General features: G+C 41.0%; 2 protein-coding genes across 2 annotated transcripts in view; one reads left to right on the forward strand and one right to left on the reverse strand.

Annotated features, from left to right (window-relative positions):
* The window catches only part of HEATR4 (HEAT repeat containing 4), a gene marked incomplete at its 3' end in the record, with an annotated part of 285,455 nt that overhangs the window by 109,707 nt on the left and 155,221 nt on the right, over positions 1-20,527 (forward strand). The gene's annotated exons all lie outside the window — the stretch shown is intronic.
* ACOT6 (acyl-CoA thioesterase 6) lies at positions 12,692-20,387 on the reverse strand. Its single transcript, XM_079129844.1, has 3 exons — positions 19,832-20,387; positions 16,244-16,446; positions 12,692-14,596 (listed from the first exon to the last, which is right to left on the reverse strand). The coding sequence occupies exons 1-3, from the start codon at positions 20,286-20,288 to the stop codon at positions 13,991-13,993; spliced, it is 1,266 nt and encodes a 421-aa protein (XP_078985970.1). The 5' UTR covers positions 20,289-20,387; the 3' UTR covers positions 12,692-13,990.

Raw genomic sequence — 20,527 nt, forward strand, 5'->3', positions numbered from 1 at the left:
GAGTTACATCCATTTGTCAAATATGATTGGGCTGAAGCCCTTTTGGATTTACTCCTCATGAGGGGTTAGGAATAACTGTAGCACATTTAGCACAAGACTTGACTATGTCCCGAGCTGTTGCCTTAGAAATCTGATAGCGTAAACGTAGAGTAGAAGCATTTACATGAAATTTGGAATGAAATTTTTTTGCATTTTCAAATGCATCAAAGATATGTGGGTCTCTGGTGGCCATGTCTGTTAAATCATTGTGTAAACTTAGAGGACCTGGAAGGCCAGTATGAGCCTGAACATGCCCAATAAAAAAAGGGCTTTTTCTATCCCAAATAAGTTTTTGTAAAGATTGTAAATACTTAGTGATGGTGCAAGTGAGGGAGAGCAGACCAGTTAATTCTAAATTTTGAATAGCATTAACAACATATTTGCTATCAGAGAATAGGTTAAAGCGTTCATAGTGGGTTCTGAATACTTCTATAGCTACTAATAGTTCTGTTTGTTGTGCAGATAGAGTATTAAACAGCAATGTTTCCATAACATTATTTACAGTAATAGCACCCATACCATTTTTTGATCCATCAGTAAATATAAGGGTAGCTCCTATAATAGGTTATTTTCGGGTGACTGGGGAAAATTATAGGATGTTGACTCCAAAAATTGGAGAAGAGGATCAGATGGCAAATGATAGTCAAACACAGCAGAAGTAAAGACTATAGCCCATGAATTTGAATTATTAATAAGATATTGTATCTGATCAGTAGTATAAGGAGTAGTTATTGTTGAGGGATGTGACCCAAAAGTGGAAAGGGATACTTATAATGCCCTAAGGATTAATTCTGCCACAGATTCAGTAAACAAGGATAAGACCTTGTTAGGGGCATAATTCATGTGAACCCATAGAATAGTCGCTCCTGTGAGTGACTTATTTGTGGCCAAGACAATGAATGATAAAGGCTTAGCTAGGTCAATACGATCAATATGAACCTTTTCCATAGCTGTTGCAACAAGCTTGAGAGCTTTTCGAGCCTTAGGGGTAAGCACCCGCTTAGAAAGGGGATCAGAATCATCTTTAAGAGTGTCAAACAGGGGGCCCAGACTTGAGGTGGGTAAGTGAAGGTAAGGTCTAATCCAGTTAATGTCACCTAATAGCTTTTGAAAGTCATTCAAAGTCTTAAGTTGGTCTACTCGAATACTAATTTTTGTGGGTTTACCCATAGTTGCATTTATGATAGATCCCAGGAAGTTTTTGGTGTCTGTCATTTGTGCCTTATCAATGGCAATATGTAAGCCCCACCTTTTTAGTGACTTTATTAAGAAACTATAACAATTTTCCAAGATAGTTTTTTCTTTATGAACTAACAAAATATCATCCATATAATGATAGATTAAAAGTTGAGGGTTTGCTAGGTGTATGGGTTCAATGGCCTTATTTACATATATTTGACACATAGTGGGGTTATTGGCCATGCCTTGTGGGAGAACTATCCATTCATATCTTTTATTAGGAGAACTGTTATTGAGGGCACAGTAAATGCAAACCTTTTGGTGTCTGAGGGATATAACGGAATGGAAAAGAAGCAATCTTTTATGTCAATTACAATGGAGGGCCAATTAACTGGAATAGTCAAAGTAGGTAATCCTAATTGAATAGGTCCCATGGGCTCCATTATAGAATTTACTGCTCTTAGGTCATGTAATAGCCTCCATTTTCCTGATTTCTTTTTTATTATGAATATTGGTGTGTTGAAAGGAGAGGTGGATGGTTTGATGTGTCCAGTCTCTAGTTGTTCTTTAACCAATTGTTGGGCCACTTCTAATTTGTCTTTTGAGAAGAGCCACTGAGGGACCTGGACAGGTTTATCAGATTTCCATGTTATTTTAATTGCTTCAATGGCCCCTAATGAAAATCCAATCCCTTTCTGTCTTGTTTTGGAGTAACTAAAATGGGTGAAGTAGGTCCTTGACTATTTTTCCCAAGACCTTTTCCCCTATGTGTCCTTGTGCTAACATCATTTGATTAGCTTTTAGATTACTGTATGGGATCTCGGATGTGAGATGTAAATTCATCTGTTCCATGATATCTCTCCTGTAAGGAATTTCCATGGAACCATGCCGGATATGGGAAATCACATAAGGGAATTTATTAAGCAAACAGTGTCTCCCTGCAGGGTAAGAGAGAAAATGAGAGGAAAAGAGAAAGGAAAAGAAAAGGGTGCACGCTAGAGAGAGTGGAAAGCCAGGAGGATAGAGAAAAGTGTGTAGGACAGACAGAAGAAAGGAAAGAGATGGCGGGGAAGCTACAGTAAAACAGTTGAATTCCGCCAGGCTAACAGGGGACCAATATCGGAGAAGGATACTTGCAAGCTGACTGATGAAACAATAGCTAGCTAGGATGTTCACAGATTGACAGGTGGTTGGGAGGCGGGCAAAATGGCTGTACCTGATGGGCAGGGGAACAGCTTCACACATTACATTCCTCCATTTCTTTTTTTATAAGAAAATATTTTGCTCTCCAGTTCTTTTTGAAGTCTTCTCTCTCCTTCCTGCCTAAGTGACTGGGGCTGGTTTTGCAGGCGAGATGTAAAAAGTCCATTCTCCTTCCAGACTTCCAAAGGCAGATGGTTTTCGTGGACTTCATTTTCTCAATTTGACTGGTTCCCTATTTCTACACTAACTGCCTGTCCCCAATTCTGACTTCATTTACCTCTCTAATTCTAGGAACTCCTTCACTGCTGTAGGGAAAAGGGGTGATGACTGATCTGGTTTCTTCGAGCTGGAAGAGAGCAGCGTGGGGCAAGCAGTTTGGAGTTTCCTTTTTAGAAATCGGATCAATTGAGGGGTCCATGGTAGAAGTCCGGTTGGGAAGAGCAGGTTGTAAAGGCATCTGGGGATGGGTGCTTCTATGAGAGAAGAACAAAAAACATGAGTACTGAAATGAGATTGATACAATATAAATGTTGCAGAATCTGGAACATGCCAATGCATATCATAAAGATGACAGAAGTCAATAATTCCTCACCAGGGGGTGGAAGACTGAGAAGTTGTTCCCATAACAAGGCCTAGCAAAGGCTGGAGAGGACAAGGTCTTTATTTGGGAACTTTAACATTGTCTAGGTTATCAGGAATGTAAACACAACATTTAGTAGAGATACTAGCAAACATATATTAAGCCTACCTGTGTCTGTAGGCCTTAAACTGACTAAAAACTTCTGACTCTTGATAGTTATCAGGCACATTTGCCTAAGAATCTCTCTTTTGTAGCTTTTAGTCTTTATTCTAGTGGGCTAACACAAGTGTACATCTTAAGTTACATTTAAGTATTATTTCTTTTAAATGCCCAAGAGTGGCTATATTTTGGTTTTAACTGTTTTGCTAGGTGTTTAAGATCAAGCTGGTCAAAGTGACCTGTTCTGTCTGTTAAAGAGTCAGCTGAGTTCCCACAGGGGTCACTCATAGAGAACTTGAGAGCAGCTTCTTAACTCCACCAGTGCCATTAGTTAGGCAGGGTCTTCTTGATGAGGTGGCTCCCCTTGGAAGCATTAGGGTGTCTCCCTTTTTCCATGACCCTCCTCTGAAGTAGGTGCAATGAATGGCTTTTCCTCTAGTGGCCTCATCAATCTCCTTGGTCAGGAGGTTGTGTGACCCAGAGTTGCAAAGCTCCTTGGAGAAGTCCTCTTGTTTCCTGGGTTCAGGCTGACTTTGAGGGCAAGACCCAAATATGGACTTTTCTTGACCTCTATATTTAATCTCAATCTCTAAGTTTGATCATTAACCATCAAGCAAGTCAGTCTCACCAGTCATAAAGTAAGAGTACTGGGCTTTAGCTTCGATGTCTATAACTTTACAGTTATTTACCTCCTTTTATCTAATTGGGGTTTACATTATCTGTCCTATAGGTGATGGCTTACTATTCCAAGTTAATTTATGATGTTCGCTCTTGAAGCAATACTTTTTGGAGCCATTCTGACATGCAGCAGAGTTGTGAGGCAGAGCCTTATCTCAGGTAAGGCAGGGCTTTTCCTAAAGCTAATTTTTCCTCTTCTGCTATGACCAGCATGACCAAATTCTTAAGTTCAGTGAGGGGCAAAGGAATATTAGAAAATAAAGGTTTATAAACACCCTATTGATGACAGGTCCTATAACAGAACATTAAATGATAGGTTTACCATTACAGACAAGTTTAATTTGGAGAATAGCAGCTTGATAAATTTTCTGCTTTAAAGGCTTATATACCTGGAAAATATGAACACATTTAATATACAAAGAATAATGTTTTTAAGTATATGTTACTCCATGGAATAACTTTATAAATTAATTAGATGTCTCTAACAAACACATCTGAGTAATTCCATACATGTCTCTTATTGTAGAAAAACCAAGATATCAGACAAGTGTACCAACAGTATTTACCAGCTCTTTCCTGTTGAAGAAAATTCCTAGAAAAATTGATGTTAGACATTTTATAAACATCAACATTTTATTAGTTTGACCACTTAGAGACTTGTGAGTTAATTTTAAGGACATTTTACTTCTATTAGTTTACCCAATTTAAATTGAACCTCTTTAAATCATGTGAATTAAAAATATTTGGATCCATTTTTAAAAATTTTAATTTTTATGCGTGCTTATATTTAACACAAAAGCAAAGGCCTTGTAATATTTATCTCCATTGCAATGTAACAAATGTTCAAAAATAACTCTAGAGTTGGATCAAAAATCATTAACGTAGGTATGTAGGATCAAAATTGTGAGCTCAAAAATATAGCATTTAAGAAAAACAAAAGTCCTAGAAGAAAAATGATAATGGTTATTAATTAAAGCATGAGAAAATGAGAAGGAGAGAAAAGTTGAAAGGGAGAAAAGTATTCTGAGTTGTAGCCCAGGAGAAATTTAAAATGGACACCTTTTTCCCTTGGGCTTCAGACTTGTTTCCCACAGCGCCTTCCCCATTTACATTTCAATGCAAGCCTTGACTGAGATCTGAATCTGAAAGGGGCTAATATGTTCTAGCAGAAGCTTGATGCTTAGGTCCTTTTAATTTAGGTTTGGAGGCGCTTGAGCCTGCAGGAAGAGCCAAGAAGCAAGAAACAAAAGACTTGAAAATAAGGAATCCCTTTCCATCTGCCCGCTCGCTCATGGAAGCTGTGTGCCATTACACAAACGGGATTTTGATGGCTTTAAGTACCGGGGGTTGGGTCCCAAGGTGGAATCTGCCAGATTGGAGGACCCAAATTCCATGGTGGGGACTGATGCAGCCAAGTCTGTGGCCAGGGCGTCCCAAGGCCAGAGTACTGGGCTGGAGATGAGGGGCAGCACACTGATCATGTTGTCACATAAATATCAATGTGGGGCCAGGCAAAAGCTGAGAAGAGTTGAGGACCTGATATCAGGATTTTCAAGGGTGAATGCAAGTGTGTGCCCCGGCGTCTGGAGGCCACAGAGTGCAGCCGAGTACGAGATGAGCCTCAATCCTGAGAGAGATCTCCACCATAAAATCAGGAATCCACCCAGCAGATAAGCCAGCATACTCACCAACCTGAAGTCCAGTGATAAAGGCAGAGCGACCAGGCAGAATGGAAGGTGGAGCCATATCCGGCGGGACTGGGTCATTAGATGGGGTTACACTCCCTTAAGAGACAGTGGAAGATCCCATCCCGAGTCTTGGCACCAATGTAAGGAATTTCCACGGAACCACACTGGACATGGGAAATCACATAAGGGAATTTATTAAGCAAACAGTGTCTCCCTGCAGGGTAAGAGAGAAAATGAGAGGAAAAGAGAAAGGAAAAGAAAAGGGTGCACGCTAGAGAGAGTGGAAAGCCAGGAGGATAGAGAAAAGTGTGTAGGACAGACAGAAGAAAGGAAAGAGATGGCGGGGGAGCTACAGTAAAACAGTTGAATTCCGCTGGGCTAACAGGGGACCAATATCGGAGAAGGATACTTGCAAGCTGACTGATGAAACAATAGCTAGCTAGGATGTTCACAGATTGACAGGTGGTTGGGAGGCGGGCAAAATGGCTGTACCTGATGGGCAGGGGAGCAGCTTCATACATTACATCTCCCCCACAAGTTTACCAGGAGATGTTCAAGGACGTAAGGTTGGATGCTACCACTATGACCTTCTTCATCCTTCCATTTTAATATGGCTGCACTTTTGTTAGGATTGGAAGCTATACCCAATCCCCTTAAAGTCTGATCTGCCTGTTGAAGCAGCCAGGCTTTGGGCCATTCTGTAATTTTGATAATACTTTTGTCAGCCCCAGTATCTAATAAGCCCTCAAAACTTTTGCCTTCTATCACTAACTTTGTCATAGGTCTATCTCTTAAATCCAATGTTAACATGACCATATTTTGGCCAGTAGAACATAATCCTTTATTTCCCCTAATAATATTCTTTGATGGATATTGATCATGGCAGCTGGGTAAGACCAACAATTGTGCTATGCGATCACCCTGAGCTATTATTGCTACACCTCTTGGTGAAGAAGCAAGGATTTTTATTTCTCCTGTAAAATCAGGTCTATAACTCCAGGGACAATATTTAATCCTTTTAAAGCAAAAGAACTCCTCCCCAGAACTAGTCCCACTGTTCCTTTAGTTAATGGGCCGACAATCGAAGTTGGTATTGGTTATACTTCCATCTCTGGAGTTAATACTTCTCTGGTGGAGGCACAGAGGTCCAATCCTGCACTTCCTCTTGTTTGTCTAGTTGGGGAGTCTAGGGGTAATGGGCCCGAGGTATGGACTGGATAGCCCTGTATATTTGTGGGCCCCGAGGCTGGGGGCCCTGATTCCCATTTTTTGGAGGTAAAGGGTTACCATCTTTGTCTCTAGTTGATTTACAGTCACTTGCCCAGTGTTTCCCTTTTTTACATTGGGGACATAATTTTGGCACGGGACCCTGGGGGCAGTCCTTTTTTATGTGTCCATATTGTTTACACTGATAACACTGTTGGCCTGGGCGGGAGTTGGCATTGCCTCTAAGACCCTGTGCAAGCGCTGCAGCCATCACCTGACCTTGAATAAAAGCCTCATTAATATCCCTACAAGCCTTTAAATAGGCTCCAAGGTCTTTGTTTTTCCAAGGTCTTATTGCTTCTTTACGCCGTTTATTTGCTTGCTCATATGCAAGCTGTTTGATTAAAGGCATAGCCTAGTCTACATCTCCAAATATACGTCCTGCTGTTTGAATCAATCTGTCTACAAAATTGGCATAGGGTTCGTTGTTGCCTTGAATAACCTTAGATAACTGTCCTTGAAGATCGCCAGCACCTGAAAGTGTTTTCCAAGCTTTAGTGGCAGCAGCACTAATTTGTTGATACACACTGGGGTGGAAATTAATCTGATTACCTTGCCCTTCATATGGTCCTTGGCCTGTCAGCATGTCTAGATTTCATTGAGGATTGCCCGCAACTGCATTACGTCAGGCAGTATCAGAACATAACTCCTGGTTGGCCACCTTCCACATAAGATATTGTCCCCCAGATAAACATGCTTTTGCTAAATTACCCCCATCAGTCAGAGTAAGATTTTGACTTGCAACATTCTCTAATAAAGAAATGGTAAATGCAGCTTGTACTCCATAGGACATAACTGTCTCTTTTAACTGTTTCACTAATTTTATATCTAATATTTGATGATATCTCTGATTGTTTTGATCTTCAAATACCGGGAATATTGGGAACACTGATCAAGATTCTACATCAGCCCACTGTCTGGGGGCCGCCCCTGTGCAGCAAGTACATGCACTCCTACAACTTGGAAAAGAGTGGTGATCTGGATTATACGCCGGAGGGCGCCGCGCGGTAGGGGCTAAATGCCACTGAAAGAACTTCTTTTCTAGCTCTGTCTCAGATAGTTCCTGTTCTTCAGAGTCACATCCCTGCTCTGAGTCTGAACATCTACTTTCTCTTTCAGAAGCTCGACTTGATTGTTCTTCTTTTACAGTTTCTAATATCTCTTCCCCTTCTCTTAACTGTTCTTGAAATTTTGGTTTTTTGGAAGTCAGACAGAAATGAACTAATATCCATATAGGCAAAGTACCAAGAGGGAGAGGCGTTTTTTCATTTTGTTTATGGAGGTCCTTTCCCAAACGCTCCCACTGAGGGACAGTAAGGAGCCCTTCTTCTAAGAACCAAGGACAGGCTTCTATGGTTTTAAGGAATGCCCACACAGTTTTAGACTTTAATGGAGTTCCATTTTCTCTTAACAATGCCTTAAGAGAGCCTTCCATGCAAATCCGTAAAATTTCCGATCCCATGGCTATAATATGGCCTCTCTGATCATCACCACAACAAACAGAAATCAAACAAGAAAAAGTAACAAAAATATTAACACAACTAACACCTTACACACATTCATTACTACAGGACGTGCTTTGCTGTCTCTTGGGACAGCCTTCTGTTAAGTTCCCTCACTAGGGGAGACTTTCGTTAGTACCTCAAGGCCACTGTTTCCTTGAATAGGGAAACCTGCTAGTTGACTGCTAGTTGACTGTGCTAGTGAAAAACTTTCTCCTTTATTACTTACCTAAGCACTCACCATTCCCCGTACGGGCCACCAAATGTCGCCGTCCAGTGGGACATAAAGACACGCGCACCTCAGATTGTCATGAAGGAGCTTCTTTTTTTATTCAGATAACACCCTCTATATATAAGCAGTCTCATGCATAAGCAATTTCGATCAGATATGTCCACCCAATCCTGTTGAAGGTCAAGCAATCACGAGCTCAAGCATACATGTAGCCAATTGTAATAGCTTCCTGTTTTTCTCCAGGCATACCAAGCACGCCCTTTGGCTTCCTGCCAGCCCACAATTTTGTATTACTTGAATCTTTTGTGGTGAAGAATGTAGTTTTAAGCATAAATTAAAATTTAATTTCTACTATAGAATTACACCTTAATTAAAATGAATGGGTTACTGGGTGCAGTGGCACATGCCTGTAATTCCAGTGGTTTGAGAGGCTGAGGCTGGAAGATCACAAGTTCAAAGCCAGCCTCTGCAAAAGCGAGGTGCTCCAGCATCCAGCACCCACTTACTCTAAACATTTCTCTAGATTGTGTCCTTAGCTCTATTTTATTGGTGTACTCCAAAAAGCAGATCCATTCTGGGCTCCATTAATTCCTTCTTTGTGAGCTTTCAAGCCAGCTTTGCAGTGAGTTGTGTGAACTTCCACAAGTCACCAACCTCTTTGGTTCCACTTACTGGCATCTTTCCTTCTGATCTTACTACACCAAGCAGTGAGGACCTATGGGCAGAAGTACGTTCTGCCTGCAGCTGAAAGAGCCCAACACTTATCCAGCTGAGATCTGGAAACAAATCTCCCAGTTTCCTCCTGGCTCTAATCCAGCTTTGCATTTTACAATTTTTCCTATCAGTAAATCCATTTTTCTTTTAGGCAGGGCAGGGGAGTGTGGGGGTTGAAACTAGTCCTTGAGTTGTGACAGGTTGACATATTTGACTCCATGGAAATGTTAAAGGCCAGGCTATACGGACAATGACTAAACAGACTCCATTTTACCCTGAGACTCCATGGTATATAGGAAATACTTGTCCTGTGGGAACACCCTGCCTCTGTACCCATCATCAGTTGCTTAGCATGACATGTTTGGCAACACAAAATAGCAATTCTTGTATAATGAAAAATTACTCTCTTTTTAATTCCTATTTTCCTAAACAATGTACCATGTCATCAGTGGTGTCAACAGTGATTGTCGAGATGTTAGTAACCATTCTTTAATTTGTGCGTAAGTAAGGTCATTTTGACCCATTTCCCTTTCTGCTTATGATTTTAGATCTCATGATGTTAGTTTATAGTTTTCAATCATAGCAACAGACACTTATGATTGATGTACTGACTTATGGCATAAAAACCCCTGCAAACCCTATGGTTGGGGCTATTCTCCCAATAGACATTTTGGGTGTTGTGTGAGACAGTCGGTTGGCTAATATTCTCAAATTTGGACTTCTCAGTGGTGATCAGTCTGTTGTTAAGTTGTGTCCCACAACAGAGTGTGCACTACTCCTCTGTCCCCCATCCTATTTTTTAATTTAGAAAACTTTACTAATTTCAGGAGCACAGGTCCCCAAATCTAAAAGTTGTACTCTAGGAAAAGAGATATAGCCATAAATGTTCTCATTGTTAAAAAGAAAAGAAAGGAACCAGCTGATGGCCCACACCTGTAATCCAGCTACTTAGGGAGGCTGAGGCAGGATCGCAAGTTCCAGGCCAGCCTGGGCATCTTAGCCAGATCCTGTCTTAAAATAAAAACTAAAAAAGTGTTGATAATATAGCTCAGTGATAGAGCATCCCTGGTTCAATTCTCAGTACCATCAAAAAAATAAAATAAAAATTTTGCTAAGAGTTGGGAATGTAGGCTCAAGGTCCAGCACTCACCTAGCATGAATGAGGCCCCAGGTTCCATCCCCCACATTAAGGGGGAAGAAAATTGTGCTGACTTCATTAATATTAAAAACTTTGTGAAGATACTAAAAAACTAGAAACCAAATTCACTTATAAATATAGATGCAATGGAGCTGAAGGAATGGCTCTTGTTGGTCCTAGCAAGCACAAGGACCCCGGTTCAAGTCCCTGGGGCCTCAGAGGGGAGGAGAGAAAAAAAAGAAAAAAAAAAAAAAAAAGAAAGAAAGAAAGACAAATATAGATGCAAAATCTCTAAAATAGTATCAGAATACAATAGTGAATTTAAAAAATATTATGTTACAACCAAATCGTTTATTCCAGGAGCACAGAATTGATTTAATAGCACAGAATCTATCAATGTAATTCTTTATATTAACAAATTAAATAAAAAATTTATATGATCATAAAAAAAAAGCGAGGTACTAAGCAACTCATTGAGATGCTAGGGATGTGACTCAGTAGTCCGGTGCCCCTGAGTTCAATCCCCAGTACCCTCCCCACCCAAAAAAAAAAAAAATGCATGGGTAAAATGAGGTTAATTAATCCAAGTGAACACATTCCATTAAACTGATTGTCAAGGAAGATGGTGTATATTTAAATCCTGAGTTTGGGGGAACAATCACATTTTCAGATGTTTTATTTCATTACCATAAATAAAAAAATAATTGCCATGCATCCTGATTTCTGAATCTAATCAGCCACTGAGAGCAATGGCATTTCACCAAGAACTTCTGGTTCAGAGTCATCCAACAATTCTGTTTTCTTTAAAAAGTACACTTGTTAAAGTCCTTCTCTGTTTGGTCCTTCGGCCATATATACATGGCTGCCTCCAGATCCATCATATACACTGGTCATGAATATTGGGTTTCATGTATACCTGCACTTTAACACCTGCAAAAATATGTCTTCTACAGCTTTGATTTTCCCAGGGTTCAAAGGTCATTTAAAATGAGTGTATAAAGGAGCTTGTAATAATTTGGAATAATTAAGAATTCTTTGTTTTTAATTGCCTGAAATACATAACAGACGTGCAAAAATATTTTTAAGTGACCAGTAGTTGACAAAAATGTATTTGTTTCCAAAATCATCCATTGGCCTTTGTCACTCTGATAGAAGTGCATTCAAGAGCATTAAGTTTACAAAGAGCAGAACAATGTGTTGAATTTGGTATGTTTTCTTTTTTTAAAATTTAAACTTATTTTAACTGATACCTAAGACCATAAAAGTTATACATACTTATGGGGTACCATGTGATGTTTTGATACATGTATACATTGTGTAGTGTTTACAACAGGTTAAATCTGTCTTCTCATTTATCATATCTTTATGGTAAAAACATCCAAAATCCTTCCTTCTAGCTTTTTGAAATATAAAGTAGCTATTGTTTTCTATGGGCACCCTACTGTGCAGTATCACACTCTTCTTACTTCTATCTAACTGCAACTTAGTACTGGTTGATCAACCTCCCCCCACCCCCACTCTCTGCTCTCTCCAGCCTCTGGTAACCACCATTCTATTCTAAACTTGGTTATATTTTCCTTTCTTTTCTTCCTGACCTTCTCCACTCCCCTCCCACCCTACCCTTCTGTACTGGGAATCTAACTCAGAAGAGTTTACCTCTGGGCTACATTCCAGCCTTTCTTTTTAATTTTATTTTGAGACAGGATCACACTAAGTTGCCAAGACTGGCCTTGAATTTGTGATTCTCTGGCCTTAGCCTCCTGAGTTGCTGGGATCACGGGTGTGCACTGCCAAGCGGGGCTCAACTCAGTTATGCTTTCTAATTTTCTATTTATCGTTTTCCCTTTTAGAAAGTGTCTCCAGCTGAATTCCTTTTGGGTTTCAACTGTTTTAAGGCCCTAAGCTTCAAATAAAAATGATTGGCAGCACTTTTTAAAAAATCATTATGTTTAAAATGCTTAGTTATTTTTTATCACTTCAAATCTAAACTTTCCAGCGTGGTTTATGGAGCCTTCATTATGTAACCATAAGTTACCATTAACTTTCCAGTAGTTCCCATTGCATTATTAGAGTATGTTTCCTCAGACTGGAAGGCAGTAGAGTCAAATGGTCAGTGAAGGCACTGGGGTATGGAGTTAGGCTGACTCAACTCTCCCACCAACTAGATGTGATTCTTAATCCTCCCAGCTTCTAGTCTCCCCACCCGAAGAAATAATAGCTAATATCTGAAAGTTAAATTATATTACCTGGATTGTCTAATTTAATCACAACAGTGTGGTGAAGTGCTTATTACTATACCTACTTTTTTTTCCCCCCCACTTGAAAAAAAATGGAGGAAATGGAGGTCTAGACAGGTTAACAACTTACAAGTTAGTAAGTGGGGAAGTCTGAGATTTCTATCTATCGTAGAGGCATCCCCATAAATACTAACTTTTATATCACTTAATGTTTCTTAGTGGGACAATCTTTGTGAGTAATTTATTTCTAAGCTTTGTTTTTATTTTATGAATGTTGGTTTTCCCATCCCATCTCTAGGGTGGAAGGTATACCAGGGAGTGAGTTAAAGCTGAGGCTCTCAGAAGTCTCATCATGGAAAATTATACTATATGGTGAATGATACTCAAGAGTTTTAACGTTGGTCAAATTTAAGTTACCTCTATGGAAACTTTCACTTCATTAATTAGGATCCAGTGGGCATTTGCTTGGATAGACTCAGTTTGGTGAAAGATTTTGTATGTACCCAGGAAACCATGATTTTATGTGAAGAAAACTCTAGGTTTTCTCTGCAGTCTCAGAAAAAATTTTTGTGCTCAGGGAAGACTCTTTGCTGTGGTATCTCAGGATTCTAGATTGTGCTTCACCTGCAGTGGGTTTATGCAGACCTGGTCTAGTCCTTCCCTCATGGAAAGTAACAGGAGCAGATGGTGCTGGGAGGAAATCTGATTTGGCAGGTATACATGACATCCAAAGATGAAGGTCACAGCCCACAGGGTAAAGTCCTGAAAATCTTAGTATCAAGGCATTCCTCCAGAGAGGCAGATACCATATAGTGACTGGGAATTCATATAGATGGTAAACCTAAAGGAAGTATATCAACAGATATAGTGCCCTCAGTCTTCAGTCTAGGGGTCAGAGACAAGGCTTGAGTAAACTTTCAGGAATGCAGACTGGCAAAAATGTGGCAGAAGTCATTCCTTAAGGGACTCAAGTGGACAAGTTCCCAGAGCTCAGCCAAGATCAATTAGGGGTCAAAGGACATGTGAGATTTCAGAATAATACAGAAACTCACCCTCAGAACTGGGACCCAAGGCTGAAGGTAGGCCAGTAATTGAGAGTCAGGCAAGCACTTCTTACATTTCTTTTGCCTAAGAGAAGACTGGTCCTATACAGATAAAAGCAGGTATAAACCTATACACTGGGTAAAGTTCAGGGAGAGAGGAATGGTCCTAGCAGTGATGGCAGGAGGGTTAAAAAGGCTGAGTCCAGAGGACCTGGCAAGGAAACTGAGCAGTTTGTTTTTCTAACAAAAAGTTTCCTAAGTGTTCTGGTAGACCCAAGAGAAATTGTACAATTAGTATTTTTATGAATGATATTTGGTCTATGATTGCCAAATTATATTTTGCTGTGCTGGACAGATTTTTTACCATTGAGATATTTTTGGAAGAAAATTTGAATTTGCTGCCAGGCATCTTCCTGTGCCTTTGAATGAGCCCTTGGCTCACCTCCATAGAATACTACTTCACCCAAAACTGAATGCACAGAGGCTCTGGAAAGAGGAAAGTAAGGTGGGTCAATAAAATGGCCAGTTTCTGGATAGCAGATTATCTGGGGTTTTTTTTTTCCATATTCTTGTAACCGTTTAGAGGCTAAATGAGCATAGAGTTCACTTTTCCAGTTATGATCATCCATACCAACAATAAATAGGAAGGGTCCGTGCGCCTTTTCCAATGGAATGAGACTTTGTTGGTTGTGTTCCTCCAGTGGGTCATTCCAGATATCCACCAAATTCAAAAGGCCTAAGTCGGTGTTTTTTTGTTTTTGTAGCTCACTGCCAAGAACAGGAATAATAATATCCTTGTAATGCAGAGGAGCTACTGTGTTGGCCACACAGGCATTGATAACTACAGTGGCTGTGATGCCCTTCAAGAAAGAAGCCATTGAGAGACATAGGTCACCTCCTTTGGAGAAACCAAGGAGCCCAATATTGGGACCTTTCACCTGTTAAGAAAACAAAGAGAACAAGTCTAGAATTCCTAATGTGAAGACAGAAACAGTGATTGCACATTCTCTAAGTAGCTTTCTCACATATAATTTGCTTCCCTTTCTTCTGAAACACCTACAAAGTTAAAAAGTGTGTCTTCTAATAAGCAAATCAATTGATTTTCTAGTATATAGGTCATCCCCTTATATGTGTGAAATCTGGGTCAAGGATATATACAGAAGCCCTTATACCCTAAGTCAAATGAGCAAACTGTTAAATAAATACAAGCTTGATAGATACACCAAGCTTGATAGATACACCACCATAACAATTTTTAAGGCTCAAATTTAAAATCTTAGAGCTCTCTGGAATTCTGTATTGGGACATGGCATGGAAAACAGTCAATTACTGACTCCAGTCTCTGGGCCATGACTCGGACTCCTTCTCTTTCCACTTCTGTCTCCTTTCTATACCTTTTTTTTTTTTATATATATATTACTTTAGTTGTTAATGGACCTTTATTTAATTTATTTGTATGTGGTGTTATGAATTGAACTCATTGTCTCAAAAATGCTAGGCAAGTGCTGTACCACTGAGCTACAACCCCAGCCATCCTTTACATACCTTGAGGGGTTCCTATACCTCTGTGTAGACACCTAATCTGCATGTTTAAAGCCTAGGTATGTATACATACTGATGGGCCCAAGAAGAGGCAAAGGGCCTAGAAGCAGGTTCAGAGCTGTTAGGCAGAGAATCTGGGTTTCCAGATCCCACGGGCATGGTGGAGAGCATGTGGGTTCCAGGTGGACACAATCCCTCAGCCCCTCAGCCTCCTTAACCTATGGGCAGGGGTCCAGTCAAAGGAGAGCCAAAGTATGGTAATCTAAAACAAAGGGTTGAGGGCAGAAGCCCCTCTTTCAGGGGCAGAACTGGTAGTATATGTTGGTTTCTTATTTTTTTCAGGGCCTTACCTCCCCTAAATAAACTAACCTTCACAGTTTAAGATCTTCCAGGCTTTAGCAACTTTGTTAAGATTAGACCATCCCACAGGCCTTGAAGAACATTTTATACTTTAATATGAGAATGCTTGCATCTCTTTAAATCAAAATGGTAACAGAGTATGTATCATTCCATTTATAGTCATATCAAAATATTTTAATTAATTTTTTCTATCAAATTTTAAAATCAAGCCATAATTCTATTATCACTTAACATTAATAACGATTCCTTAATATTATCAAATACACTATTCCTATTCAAAAGTCAGCAGTTGTCTCAAAAATGTCTCTTTATATTCAAACTTTTCCCACTACACATTTACATTAATATTATAAATAAGAAAAATTAAACATTAGAGAGATCAATTGCCTTATTCAGGATGATTAGGTTGCCGTGTGGTATATACAGAACCAGAACTCAAGGTTAGTATTGTTTTAGCCTAGTGCTCTTTGAATTACGGTAAATGGTTGAAAAAGGAACTGAATGGTCAAGTCTTAGAAAAGGGAGAAAGATAGTTGGAAATGGAAATAATACCACTAGTAACGTTTGAAGGGGCAATGTCTTCCTGCTTATTTCTAGTTCCAGTGTCCTAGTAGGGCTTTCGAATCCAGCTCTATGTCCACTTGACCCCCTCTCCTCTGCATTCAGTGAACAACAGAACCCACCTTTGGATGCTGTAGCATAAAATCTACAGCCTCTTCAAAGTACTCCAGGCGCATATCATTCAAATATTCAGGGAGGTCTTGAAATCTGAAGTAAGCCAGAGCAAGCACAGCAAAACCATGCCCAGCCAGGAGGCTGGCTCTGTATTCACAAAGGCCCCCACTACTTCCAAATAGATCGATGATCCCAGGGAAGCGTCCGTCACCTGTGGAACACCACAAATCACAAGAAGCTTTAGCCTCTCAAAAAGACATTCTCGTTTTGAGATTTCTACAGTCAGCAAAAAGCTAGAGAGTTTGTGGGTGGAGAGGTTGGTGAAAGTGAACCCTTTTTATTTTACTTCTTTTTTTCTTTCCTTTTTTTTGGTACTGGGGATTGAACCCAGGGAAGCTTTACCTCTGAGCTACATCGCCAGCCCTTTTTTTAATTCTTTGAGACAGGGTCTTAATAAGTTGCTTAAGGCTTCACTAACATGCTGAGGCTGGCTTCTAATCTGTGATTCCCTTACTTCAGCCTCCCAAGTTGCTGGGATGACAGGCGTGTGTCACCATGCCTGGTTTATTTTACTTCTTTTGCTTTTAATAAGCTGCAGGGAGAAGGGAGGGGGAGCAAATCCCTTCTTTTCTCCTAAATTTGTCACATGTTTTCACAATAATAACATACATAAGCCAAGTTAGAAATAACAGTGAGATATACATTTTCTTTTGGTATGGGAGATTGAACCTGGGGTGCTTAACCACTGAGTCACATCCCCAGCCATTTAAAAATATTTTATTTAGAGACAGGGTCTTGTTGAGTTGCTTAGGGCCTTGCTAAGTTGTTGAGGCTGAATTTGAACTCTCTATCCTCCTGCCTCAGCCTCCAGAGCTGCTGAGCTTACAGGCTTACAGCCACTACACCCAGCTGAGACATAAATGTTCTAGCACCTTTTCTTTTTAATTATTCTTAGTCTTCTATTTGAGAATGGAGCTGTAAAGTGCTCTATATTTTCAGGAGATCACTAGAGTACACTTTCCACCTCCTACTCTCTGCTCTAGCCTTGAAGAGTACCATCTGTAAATGTGCCATGTTTTTTTGACCCTGAACTTTGGTATATGCCATTTCATTTAACTACAATACTATTCTCTCTCCCTCCTCACTTTTTTTTTTAAAGAAGAAACTATTTTATTTCTTAGGAAGTATAAAAGAAGTGAATGAGTAAATTTACAACACCAACAAGAGTAATAAATTTTTTAAATGAATGATATGCGACACAACTGAAGATATGTACAATATGTATTTCAGAAAAAAACTTCACAATTTCAAAAGTTCAAAATAAGACTACTAAAAGTTCATTTCAAAAAAAGTTAATGTGAATATATGCATTTGGAAATATTCCTAATATGCATGTGTCTGTATGTATACTATAATGCATTAATAATTAATATTAAATATATCCAAGATCTCTCCCTAGGCGTATGTGTATATATCTGTGTATATGCACAATTTGTCCCAATTGGAAACTTAATATTGACTAAATGATTTAAACATAAAAATACATGGGCCACTTATTGGGTTTTTGACCCTTCCACCTTACTTTTTTGATCTTATTGACTCCTTAGTCTTTGAACCTAAATTTAAGTCTCTATTCCTGAAAGCCTTCCCAGATCCCCCAGAGGCTGAGTTGGGTTTGACAGCTTTTAATTTATTTCCAACAACAAGCTGGGCCTGTCCTTCCCCCCTGATAGCACCTGCCATGCTGTATTATAGGTAATTGCCTGTATCCTCAAGTAGACTATAAATAAAATGAGGCTCATGTCTGATTTGGTTAGCTACTGCATCCCAGTACATTTTAAATGGGTCACACAGTAGACACTGAAATAGTACAAGATTGACTTGACTGGATATCAGGTACTACAACTGGGTGTGAAGAGTGGTTCTTCTTCCTTCTTTTAAATGAAAGCCTTTAGAAGATTCTTATTGAATCTGTGAAGTTTCTGTTGTATTTCTGTGCCAGTCTCCAGGAATACAGAGATTTGTAAATGTATATATGTTTTAGTCAGCTTGTCTGCTGCTATGGCTAAAAGACCTGACAAGAACAACTTTTGAGGAGGAAAAGTTTATTTTGGGGTTCATGGTTTTCAGAGGTCTCAGTCCATAGACAGCAGGCTCCATTCCTTGGGGCTTAAGGCGAGGCTGAACACTGTGGAGGAAGAGTGTGGTGATGGGAAGCAGCCGAAGTTATCACACCGGGAAGCAGAAAGAGAACTCTGCTCAACAAAGACAAAATAACCCAAAGACATCTCCCAGGGACCCGCCTCCTCAGGCCACATCCTACCTGCCTATAGTTACCACTCAGTTAATCCCATCAAGGGATTAATCCACTCATTAGCTAAGGTTCTGATAACCCAATCATTTCATCTTTAAACCTTCTTGCATCATCTCAACACCTGAGCTTCTGGGGGACACCTATCTAAGCCATCACAGTGTAAGACCCTACTCCAGCCATAAGAGTTCACAGTGTAGTAAGCAGCCCTATTTAAGGTTAGGGATTGGTCAAGAGCTGTAAAAATAAAATGCATTCTCTTATTTTGGGGAATAATCACAGTATTCAGTTTATGAATTCTGGGCATTGTAGCAACTCTAGCACTTTTATACACTAGGGGTTGAAGTCAGGAATTTGGTTGGAAGGAGTGGACCATTCAGGTCCCTTCTACCTAGACTGCACCCTCTTTTAACTTAGACCGTGGTTTCTCAACCTCAGCACTATAGCCATTTTGTGCAAGACAGTTCTTTGTTCTGGGGCTGTCCTGTGTATTGTGGGTTGTTTAGCAGCATCACTGGTCACTATCTGAAACAGACCAGTAGCACCTCCCCCTCCAGTGTGACAACCAAATTGTCTCCAGATAATGCCAAGTGTTCCCCAAGAAAGGCGACCACTAACAATGTATAAGATAGGAAAGAGTGAACTGTCAGGGAATTTTGTGTTTTCAATGATTTGAGGGATTGCCTTTATTGGGGGGGGTAGTTTTAGTCTCTTTGGAAATTTGATGTGAAAGGAGGCAAAAGTCACCCTTTCCACTCAGGTGGCAGTGATGCTATAAATATTCAAAACATTGATTTCAATAAATATAAACTGAATGCACTTTAGGGATTGACCATGCCTCCAGGGAGAGTCAGGAAACAAAGAAAAGTGTTCATTCAAAACCACTGGGTAGTGGGGAGTATAGCTCAGCCGGAAAACACTTGTTTATCAAGCCAGTGACCTTGGTTTCAATCCCCAGTACCAGCTTGGGGTGGGATATCCCAGTCACTCGGAGGCTGAGACTGGAGGATTCCAAGTTCTAGACCAGCGTCAGCATCTGAGCCAGACGCTGTCTCAAAATGAAAAATAAAAAGGGGAGAGGGTAGTGACTCAGTTCTGGAGCACCCCTGTTTTCAATCGCCAATACCGATAGTAAATAAATAAATTTTAAAAGAATCAGAACTCATGACAGACCCGGGGAGGAGCTTAGGAATTGTGTTAGGGAACAGCAAGCATGTGGTTAGAGGGACAGGCCAGAAGACTAGTCCAGGTTCCAACGACTAGGTTATGCGCAGAGGGGACTTACCAGGAGGCAGGAAGAGCGTGGCCCGCACCCGGCCCTCGCGCACCGGCACCCGCCGCACCCCGGGCCGCATGAAGTGGCGCTCATGCAGCGCCCGGGCCAGCAGAAGCCCGCCATCGGGCTCGTGGCCGTCCAGCACCTCCAGCTCCACCACGAAGGGCGTCTGCACGTCCCGCTTCAGCAGGCGCCCGTACGGCTTGTCAGGCTCCATGGCCCAGATCAGCCCCATGGGCTCCAGGCCCGCGAAGCTGCCGCCCAGCGCGGGTGCGCGCGCCAGGTCCAGCTCGCCCCCGGCGTCCGCGCGGTAGCGCGCGTGGGCTCGGAAGAGCGCGCCCTTCTCGTCGCGCAGGGACGCGCGCAGCGTGACAGGCTGCTCGCGGGCCAGGCCGCGCACGGCGATGCGCACCGGCTGGTCCCAGCAGCAGCCGCCCGCGGGCTCTAGGATCAGTCTCGCAGCCATGGTGGACCTTGAGCCGATAAGCAAGAGGCTCCTTGGGAATGATGTGTGGCGCGCCTGATTGAGTCCCAGCAATCACAGAGTACCTTGGAGCTCAGACCGGTCTGAGATCCAAGATGTAGTCCCTGGGCGGGCCGACCCGACGTCAGAAGTTCTGGCTGTAGGAGTGGACATGGCCAGAGGAACATTCTCTGCCTCTCTACTCCCACTCGTTTGAGTCCAGGTTTTTGGATGGTGACATG

Source organism: Sciurus vulgaris, assembly GCF_902686455.1.
Source record: "Sciurus vulgaris genome assembly, chromosome: 2".
Lineage (NCBI taxonomy): Eukaryota > Metazoa > Chordata > Mammalia > Rodentia > Sciuridae > Sciurus > Sciurus vulgaris.